Source organism: Primulina tabacum, chromosome 1 (assembly GCF_025594145.1).
Source record: "Primulina tabacum isolate GXHZ01 chromosome 1, ASM2559414v2, whole genome shotgun sequence".
Taxonomy (NCBI): Eukaryota; Viridiplantae; Streptophyta; class Magnoliopsida; order Lamiales; family Gesneriaceae; genus Primulina; species Primulina tabacum.
This window is the reverse complement of record NC_134550.1, coordinates 16,761,296-16,771,183: the sequence shown is the minus strand read 5'-3', so window position 1 is coordinate 16,771,183 and position 9,888 is coordinate 16,761,296. Positions and strand designations below refer to the sequence as shown.

General features: G+C 35.5%; 1 protein-coding gene across 7 annotated transcripts; it reads right to left on the bottom strand.

Moving 5' to 3' along the window:
• Window positions 1-1,212: 1,212 nt before the first annotated feature.
• LOC142542467 (phosphoglycerate mutase-like protein 1) lies at window positions 1,213-9,179 on the bottom strand. 7 transcript variants are annotated; one of them, XM_075649145.1, is made up of 11 exons: window positions 9,034-9,157; window positions 5,100-5,156; window positions 4,455-4,516; window positions 4,191-4,377; window positions 4,022-4,099; window positions 3,010-3,174; window positions 2,572-2,646; window positions 2,359-2,447; window positions 2,144-2,263; window positions 1,731-1,775; window positions 1,213-1,645 (listed from the first exon to the last, which is right to left on the bottom strand). In XM_075649145.1, the coding sequence occupies exons 4-11, from the start codon at window positions 4,239-4,241 to the stop codon at window positions 1,519-1,521; spliced, it is 750 nt and encodes a 249-aa protein (XP_075505260.1). In that variant the 5' UTR covers window positions 4,242-4,377; window positions 4,455-4,516; window positions 5,100-5,156; window positions 9,034-9,157; the 3' UTR covers window positions 1,213-1,518. The 7 variants fall into 7 exon arrangements, with proteins under 7 accessions (XP_075505260.1, XP_075505227.1, XP_075505217.1 ...); XM_075649112.1 differs by having other exon boundaries at window positions 4,191-4,298; XM_075649102.1 differs by lacking the exon at window positions 5,100-5,156 and having other exon boundaries at window positions 4,191-4,298; window positions 9,034-9,179.
• Window positions 9,180-9,888: the final 709 nt, after the last annotated feature.

Below are 9,888 nucleotides of genomic sequence, written 5' to 3'. Positions count from 1 at the left end.
CCATCCACTGAGCATTGGCCTAATATGTCATCATATTATCGTATTCGTATAAGTCACAACCAACTCTCATCCTTTAAAAAACATGTTATCGTATTCATCACTTATAAAAATCATGCATATACGTAAATTTTCTTAAAATTAAGCATGCAACGTATTTTTCATATATACATAAAAAGTCATGATCGATATAACATATACATTTAAAACATGTCAAATTTTGATCAGGGCTCTGCCAGGACCACGTTTCAACCTCGACTCCAGCACCATGACGCCACATATCTCAGCTTGTACAACCCTTAAACTCGAAGACCTAGCAACCCCTTGCATGAAAGTCGTGGAAAAACAGGAGTATGAGTCAAGCGTATGCATATTTCGTGACAAAACGATGCAAAAACGATACAACATAATATATCAAAGAATTTCTCATGCATAAACACACAAGTTAGCTTATAATGATGTGAATGATAATGAAAAAGAGATTTTGGGCGTGCCTTTGCATTTATATGCTCGAAACCTTAGATACCTTCACGCAGGACGTGCACCGGAGAGACGGGGAGGGATTTTCTTTGAAAACTTGAAGTGACTATTGGTGTAACTTGAAGAAAAGCTGCTGGAGAAAGTGGGAGAGGTGGCCATGTGATGTGAAGTAGGGTTAGGGTTGGGTGATGGTGATTAGGTGATATAATTATGCGCTAATGGGGGGTGAAAAGGATTTTAAGTTCATTAAGCAATAAAATAATCCCATTAATCTCAAAAACACTCCCAAAAAATATTTTATTTAGATACGTTTTTGAAAATATTGTCCGAACCCTCAAAAAGTCCCTCAACTCTCTAAATTTTGCAGTTAAAATATTATCCGACGACTAAAAATACTCCACCAAGACTCATTTTCGAAATTCTCCCTTAATTACACCATTTATTAAATAATAATAATTGAAAATAATTATTTAATAAAAATATTTTTCCTAATTATCCCATGCCTCTGTTCCTCGTTCGAGCGCGAAAACTACCAAAAACCGCTCTCATGCATGAAACTTTAATAAGACATGAAATAAAACACACATTCATAATAAAATCATGCATTTGATGCATTAAAATAATTTTTTAATTAAAATACATAAAAAAATTGATAACTTGCATGTACGTGGATTACGTTAACCTTCAAATTTTTTTGGAACGTTACACCATAACCATGCAGAGACCGAGCCTCCAGAATCCAAGTTCAAAGTTATATAAATCTACTGTGACATGTTGAAAAATGCAGAGGAATATCAATCCTGCAACCGAGTCTGACTGGATCGGTGAATCCATATCCATGGGGGATGGATGTAATTTCATAAGCATGTGTAGTAGGAGAATAAATTATGTTTTACAATAATGCCAGGATTCCAAATTTCTATGCGATAAACCAATCGACAACAGAAGCCGTGATTGTATTCAGCGTAAAGGGTTCAAAGTAATGGTTTGTTAGACGTTTGTGCCGCTCGATTTCATCCCCAAACTTCATCAAGATGTTCTTCATTTGTGCAATGAGTTTGGTGCGTCTTTCTTTCCATCCTCTTCATCAGCAGCCTCGCTCGGTAGATCGGGGCCTGAAGGGATCTTCCCTGGGTAATTAGTTGTGGGGGTATCTGATCCTATCATTCTGCATCACATGAAAACATTTCAATACCAGAATATGGACTAAAAAGGAAAAGATGCCTTAAGATTTTAGGATATGATGGGTTTACCCTTTGTCCACGATGGTCATTGAACGAAGCTCGCAGTTCGCAAAACTGCAGTTACACGTAACCAGCAAGATTAGTTATATAAGCAAATACTCTGTGCAGAAAGATATTCATATCTATTCTCCCTAAGGCAGAACTTTAACGAACAAAGTCAGTGTTGCAAAACTAATACTTTACAACAGATTTTTCGTGAACAAATGTTAACCACACTTAAATGTCCTCAACTTTCACAACCACACATATTACGATTTAGAAATTTCATTTAGGGTCTTTGAGCAAGGCACAAAATGGCATCTAAACAGTCTCTCAATATTACAGAACAGCATGAAGACTAGCTATAAATCTTACAGAAACAGATTGGAATGTAACTCATGTATCTAACCAAAGAGTAGAACAATGGTTTTATCAGAACTTACTGTGATGAAATTTCTTTCTTCACCAGAGGGTGGCATTCGTTGCCAAAGGCAGTCAGTGTATGATACAAAAATCCACTGTGGGTAACCACAACTATTTCCTTCTCTTTCCTAGTGGATAACCTATATAATGACAATTAAAACCGAGACAAATGTTGGCGAACAAATTACACATGGACCAAAAGGTCTGATTTTATACAAGATAAGAAGCCAGTCACCATTTCATGAAGGTCATTCCTCTGGCTGCAACTTCTTCGTTTGTCTCTCTGACATCAGGCCTCCATAAAATATCTTCATCACTCTCCATCTGCCAGGAGGGAAAAAAAAAATCAAGGCAGTGGATAGGAGAAATATGTTCTAATCCTAAATCAGACTAAGTAGTCCATGTATCTCAGGCATGTCTACAGATATATACAACAGCAGTGACTTACCAGTGAGAAATCAACTGCCGGAAATAGATATTCATATTCACCAACACTTCTCCTCTTGTCACAAGGATGAACACCCTGCAAATAGATTTTTCGAGGAAAGGAAGACATTCCAACAGATTAAGAGAAAAAACACAAAGATTTGACCCATAATTATTTGTAACAATGTCATACATCACAAACCATGCATACGCCCTCAACTCAAATTGATTGCCCTGGTTACAGAATCAAACTACATAATTTTTTGGTGAAAGTCAGAGCTCACTTATCATAATTTTCACATTGGTATAAATTTTAAAACAGCAATGAAATTCCCATTACTCCTAGATGCCGTAATTAGGAAAAATGAGATATCTCATAGAAAAGGACAGAGAACCCAAAATTGGAGCCACAGTAATGATAAAAACAAAAGTAACATGACTGTTTCTATGTTGGATATACCAGATGCTCTCGACAGAGTTCGAAGGCAACGATAGGTGGGCAATCAAGACTTGAAATTGCATCGCGGTCACTGTTTCCTGCATTTGCCACCATCAGTGGTACTATATCCGTCCTATCAGTGTAGCCATCACCACCAAATACACCAACAGCTGTTTGAATGGTCCTGCAATCATATTCATCTCAAAAATGGGGGTGTTACATTTTGTGAGCAATGTATTCTTGTGAGCCTCAGAAAAGCTATAATTCCCACATGTGCATGCCAGACAACAAGAGAATCGCACCAAAGATACATTTCTTTTTTGTTCTCATAATTGAAAATGTATCTGCCGGTCAAAAATTACATTAATCCAACTTTCCTCATAGCTACAGTATTCAGCAATCATAGTTTTCTGCAATGTTAGACGAGTTCTTTTTTCCTGAAATTTTTTAAATAATCCAATTTACAAGCATTTAAAAACCAAAAATCCATATTCAAAGTACCACACAGACCAATAGTCAATTTTCATTAAGTTTCTGTTAATAAGTAAATTGTCTTCCTGTAGAAAACAGTTGAACATATTCTAACAGCCGATTAATCTACCTCAATTCTAGAAAGTTCCCTTCAAAGGAAAAACAAATATTTAAAGGAACAACAAGAGCATTCAGAATACTTAACACTCCAATCAGAAATATTGGTGACATTTGAGTTAATAGGAACCTAAAAGGATTCAACGAAATGTGGACTAGTGTCAACTGACATCCAATTGAGTGGACTGGAACATAAAAAATGAACCATGCCAATATCGCCCACACTCATGTCTCCTATGTCATTCTTAACTGAGTAAAGCAGCAAAGTGGTAAAGTTGTACCAAATTTGCAAAGAATCAGGTGAAATTTATCACTCGCAAGGCACTATAAAGCATGAGGCTCAATAATATTTCAATTCTGGCATCTCTCAACATTAATATGAATATGCTCCGTATTTTAATGTTTTGGGTATAAATGGGCATTTCTCATTCCAGAAATACCATCTTAGCAAAGGAGAAGTAACAACCAAATCAATTTTCTTGATAAGCCCACTTGCATGAACATGTTTACGCAGATTGTCAACCTGATACAAAAGCTAAAACCATCAAACCTCACAGAATCAGTAATATTTATTCCCAATTGTAATTTAAATACTGGCATGCTGCTTTTCCAACTTGTCGCCAGCCCAGCTGAGTTACATGTGCGTCGAAATATTCAGATGACATGTATGCTTTATAGTTCTTATCTCCTTCAACGTTGTGGATTCCTTGAGCATGCCTCACCTAAATATATTGTTTAATAAGACCACACAGTCCTCGAAATTTTGAGCAAAATCCAAGAGAGAAGACAACCTCGAGTGTCCTTCAAACCAAAGATGCAACATTTACAAATTTTCTATGAATGCAGCAAGAAATGTTCAAAGCGCATTTGATACCAACCAGATGGATAGTTTTGCAGCGGTGCAGTGGAAACAAGCTTGGACAGCAACTACTGTCCATAACTGCAATTGGATCAAATGAAAGTGTTGAAAAAGTTTTGTGTGAGTAACATCTAATGCGATACAGCAGATAATAAAGAACACAAAATTACATGCTATTAACACCAGAGGAATGGATACATGGTCCTCATTTACAGAAGCTTGATGAAATTTCATAGGGAAATCAGCATAAGAGTGTTTTTGAATGCCAAACCTTTTTATCCCAAGTGAATTTTTAAAAAAATATCCATCTTTGTTTTGTTCAAGTAAACCACCACTTGTTTAATCATCTGCTCTGCCTTCTATGATAGCCTAGATTTAACCTCATGATAAATGATTTCAGAGAGTAGAATGCTTTTTGCAAAATCTGTATAACTCTGAGGTTCACAAAAATATGGCACACCATAAGTCACAACTGACCATACTTTGACCAATACCACTTCAAATTACAGACTGAAACAGAAGCAATTTTCTTGTTGCCATCCAAATAACCTGAAGTCCCTTGCACATAGTTAAAATGCTAACTGTTTGCAAAATATTTCTTGTAGAATGCGGGTGCGTCAGGTGCTACGAGCACCGATTTGTGTAAAAAACGTAAAAATCTTACTTTTATAAATCAAACGAAAATGAACTCTTTAGTTCTAATCTCCTATACTGATATGCCCTGCAAACAAAAGAATAAAACTGGAAAATGACGAAATAAATCCCCAATATAATTTTGAATTTATAAAAAAAGCAGGAATTCATCAAATACTACAAATTATAATAAACTTGACAAAAGAAACTAGAATGAAGATGCTGGAAAACTAAAAATCCTAATGAAAAACTTAAAATATGAATTGAAATTTGCATAGAATTTGTAGATTTGTCTGTTGAATGTGTTGTGTGTCCTCCAAATTCTGAGCGATTCCCCCGCTCTTCTCATGACCCACGATCTTCCCTTGATCTTGTGTCCACCATCTCATCTGCTTGGACACTGTTCTATTTGATTGAATGATGGGCTTTTATTGTTCACCTTTGTCAATCAAAGTGAGATGCAGCAATTACCTGGTAGGGATTGACGGTAATTGTCATGGTCGACGGGGAGTTAAGCTTGGTGGAATAGATGGAGTACTAGCGATTGATTGAAGGAAGTTTTGAATTTTGCTTGTGAAGTGTACTGGAGATCAAAGCTTATTCAAGAGCTTTTTTTACCAAAGTTCAAGGTTCAATTATATGAGTAAGCTTGGGCCTCATTATTGCAAATGGATAAAGTTAGATATGATATGACTTTATATATAGGCTTTGTGCCCCCAATGGATCAATGCTTGCGAGGGAATTTGTTTGCACCAAAAATTAAACTTGGCTCAATTAATTTAGCCTAGACCCAATAATGACGAAGACATCATGAAGATCAGAAATGCCCATCAGTGCAAAATGTTTGAATAGATCAGGAAGCGTTCAGATAGAAAGAGATCGTGAGAAGAAATTATGGGAAGCTCGTCGATCGTAGAAGAGTGAGGAAACCATCTAGAATTTGCAAAAAAAAAAGAATTAATCGGCAAAGAACTGGACAACACGCATGCATCTCACAAATTCCAGCAAACTCCCAACAGAATTTTCATAGTCTAAGTCAAACGTTTTCATTCCAGATTTCAGTAGTTAAGTCATTTTCGTTCAGATTTCAGTAGTTATTTTGTTATATATTAATATTTTGTAAACTCTTACAGTTTACTGAGATATATTATGTTAGGAGTTTATCTCTTAATTTTCAGTCGTTTTTCTTTAGTTTTCTTTATTTATGGCGTTGTATTTGTTTAGAAGATTATAATGGACGATTAAATTTAGTATACACAATCGCTGTTTTTTAGAAGTTAAATTTTTATCATTTTCACACAAATTGGTGCATCACTGCATCTGGCACGCCCGCAACTAAAGAAATATTGTGCAAACACTTTCTTTATTGTTATTCTTCATGGATGCTTTATGTCTCCACAATCTCTTTTTCTGAATTTTGGTAAATCGACGACGAAACTTTTTGTGTCAAGCCACTTGCCATTGGTCACCAAAATCACCTCTAGAGGTAGGGACAAACATGATATTTCTTGACACTTTTTGTTCCTCATGAGTTCGCTCTGGCGTAGTGTTTACTTGACTTACTCTTTTTGGGTGAAATGTAGAGTATTCTGGACTCCTTGGTCCAAAATGAGATAATTCCCCATGTGCACATGATTCCTGCAATTCCGGTGAGTTAACTCCATGGAATATCGTTGACTCTCATTGGTCTGGTAAAAAGGTTTTACAGTAACATGTTGTCCCTTTAGCTTGAAATTCATCATCCTCTTTGAGACGTTGATTCCAAGCCCCAACGGCCGTGGACTCCCCCATGTCTCTGAAATGACTCCCCTCATATGATGTCTTTTGATTCAATTTTCTTTTCACATTAGCAGCATGATCAGACCTTTCTTTTACTTCAAAGATTTTCCCCTTACTCTCTGATGCAACTAGCCCCTTCTTTAGGAGAGGTGCCACACACGTACAGTGGTATGGACTTCGGCAAGGGCAATTCCCTCCACTGCCTGGTAGTGAGATCCCACTATAGTCTTCTTTTCGTAAAACTCCTCTTTCAAATAACTCATCATATTCAGTGACTTTAACTGCCAATTCAAAGAAATCGTGGAACTCCATCCCTTGAAACTTTTTCCTTAATTCAAAACCCATACCTTTTTGTGCTATTTTCAGAAATTCTGTTCCTGGAAAGAAAACTTTGTAGCTATTTCTCATTGTTTTAAATCTATCAATAAACATATCAACGGACTTCCCATTCTTTTGAGTAATTCTTGACAAATTTGCAAGACAAACTTCTGACTTTGTTCAATAGAATTGTGTGTGAAATTGTCTTTCCATATCTTGCCATGTCAAAATTGAATTTCTAGGCAGATATGCATACCATGTAAAAGCTACGCCAGTAAGAGAATTAGGAAATGACCAGAGTTTCAAGTTCGAAACAATCTCCATGTTAGCCAACTCTCCACATTGTATTGTGAATCTGGCTATATGTTTGACACTTGATAATCCATCTTCTCCTGAAAATAACTTGAAATCTGGGATTTTGTAACCTCTCGGAAATGTATCATTTTGATAGATCATCTCTAGATATGGTTTGTGGAATTTTGGGGGGCCAAGTTGTCTTACAGTCGTACAACACTTGAACGGTTTCTCTCACCATCTTTGGATCGATCATTGCTGCGTTTCTGTTGGGGAGTGGATGATGATACTAGTTTGCCCCCTTAGCTTGAAATCTCCATTGAAGCCAACATTGCTTCTTGGGAAACTCCCATCAACCCCATGATAACCCATGTGTGTCATATCATCATAAACTTCTGGTTGGTACAAGGGATTTGTCACACCATACACTTGTTTCAGTGATTGTCCTGAACTCCCTATCCCATTATTGCGTGGATATGCTTGAGTTCTCAAACCAACAGCTTTTTCCCTCTTATGTGGTGGGTGTATGCATTTCCTCCTCTTGGTTTGGAAGTATGAACACTGGGTGGTGAGAGTCACCAGCCATCGAGTTTCTCATTGTCATTCCCTTATCAAGTTCCTTAATTTGATTGATGCCCTGGTTAACTTGTTTCTCTCTTGTGCACTGCTTTCTCTGGGCCATCGGACGTGCCAAAAATTGTTTACACAATATTTCTTGTAGAATGCAGACATGTCAGGTGCTACAAGCACCGATTTGTGTAAAAATCGTAAAAATCTAACTTCCATAAATCAAACGATAGTGAACTCGAAATTCAATCATTAGTTCTAATCACCTAAATTAATATTCCCTAAAAAAAGGAATAAAACTGGAAAATGACGAAATAAATCCCCCACATAATTTTGTATTTACAAAACAGTAGAAATTCACCAAATACTACAAATTATACTGCAAACTATAATAAACTTGACGAAAGAAACTAGAATGAAGATGCCGGAAAACTAAAAATACTAATGAAATTCTAGGAAAACTTAAAATATGAAATTGAAATTTGCAGAAAATTTGCAGGTTTGTCCGTTGAATGTGTTGTGTCCTCAGTTGTCTAACGATTCGCTCTTTTCCTCCAAATTCTGGGCTGCTCCCCCGCTCTTCCCATGACCCACGATCTTCATCCACAATCTTCCCATGATCTTGTGTTATTCACCTTTGTCGATGGGCCAAACTAATAGGGCCCAATGTAACTTTTTTGGCACAAACACAAACCACAGATAAATTCTCCAGCTAAAATCCAATTCCTCTCGTGGGATTTAAAGATCCAATACAAATTATTAGCTCGCCAACACCAGAATGTACAATATAAACAACAGACACAAACAAGAGTGAAGATTCCAGTTCCAAATGAATCAGAACTCAATTCATCGAAAAAGGCAACATAATGCAAACAAGCGGCACACCAAAAAATCAAGAAAACAATCACAAAAACAATAAAAAAGAAAAACATAAAAAGTTAATCAACACAACAAACATAGACACAGTACACGATGTTCCAAAGGAGGAATAACTTTTAATAACTTACCCGCAAAAGACAGTCTCGATCGAGCAGCAAGCAATTGGACTCTGGAATTGGCGAGTGGAAGGGATTTTGGAGTGGGGAATTGATTGGAGCAAGTGGAAGGGATGGTCATGTGCTTTACTCCAAGAAGATGATTATTCAAATATTCATATTTCTTATTATATAACAATAATAATAATAAAAGATGAACGAAAAAAAGTTAAACAACCATACCAAAAAAATCTTTCTAACTTATTATAAACAAAAATTCTTAATTTTGTTTGTTAACAAAAAAAATTCATATTCCAATTGATTTAATGCCAAAATAATATTATAAAAAAACATTGATAAATAAACGATTATAGAAACACAAAATATATGCATGAAATCACATATATTTATTGAGTAAACGATACTCGCTCATAAGTCATAACGTTCACAAAAATTTCTTTAACAAAATTATTCTCATAAAACTTTAAAATCCTACCTTCCTTAAAATTTAAAAGACCAAATTATATTATATTATGAATAAAATATGTTTATTTTACATGAAAAATTATTATATTAAAAGTATATTCTAAATACATCACTATAATTTCAATATATAATGATGAAAAGTATATTCTAAATACATCACTATAATTTCACTACATAACGATGACAAAAGGAGTCGAGTAAAATGATTGGTCGTTTACGTGACTATCTAAGGGATGGACACAACGTGCCAAACACCGTCATATTTATTATTCATTTTGGTGGTTGTTTATAAGTTATTTTAGAAGTTTATAAACTGTTCAGGTCAATCTTATTTTAAAAATAAATTATTAAATTGTCAAAATTATAAAAAATGATGTAATACTGTTTCATCACATCTTTTTG

Coding starts and splice junctions, on each gene's coding strand:
- LOC142542467 (XM_075649102.1), bottom strand. CDS start 9,142: ATGACCATCCCTTCCACTTGCTCCAATCAATTCCCCACTCCAAAATCC. Junction 4,299..4,454: donor GCTGCAAAACTATCCATCTG/GTTGGTATCAAA, acceptor CAATATATTTAG/GTGAGGCATGCTCAAGGAAT. Junction 1,776..2,143: donor AAGAAAGAAATTTCATCACA/GTAAGTTCTGAT, acceptor GTGTAACTGCAG/TTTTGCGAACTGCGAGCTTC.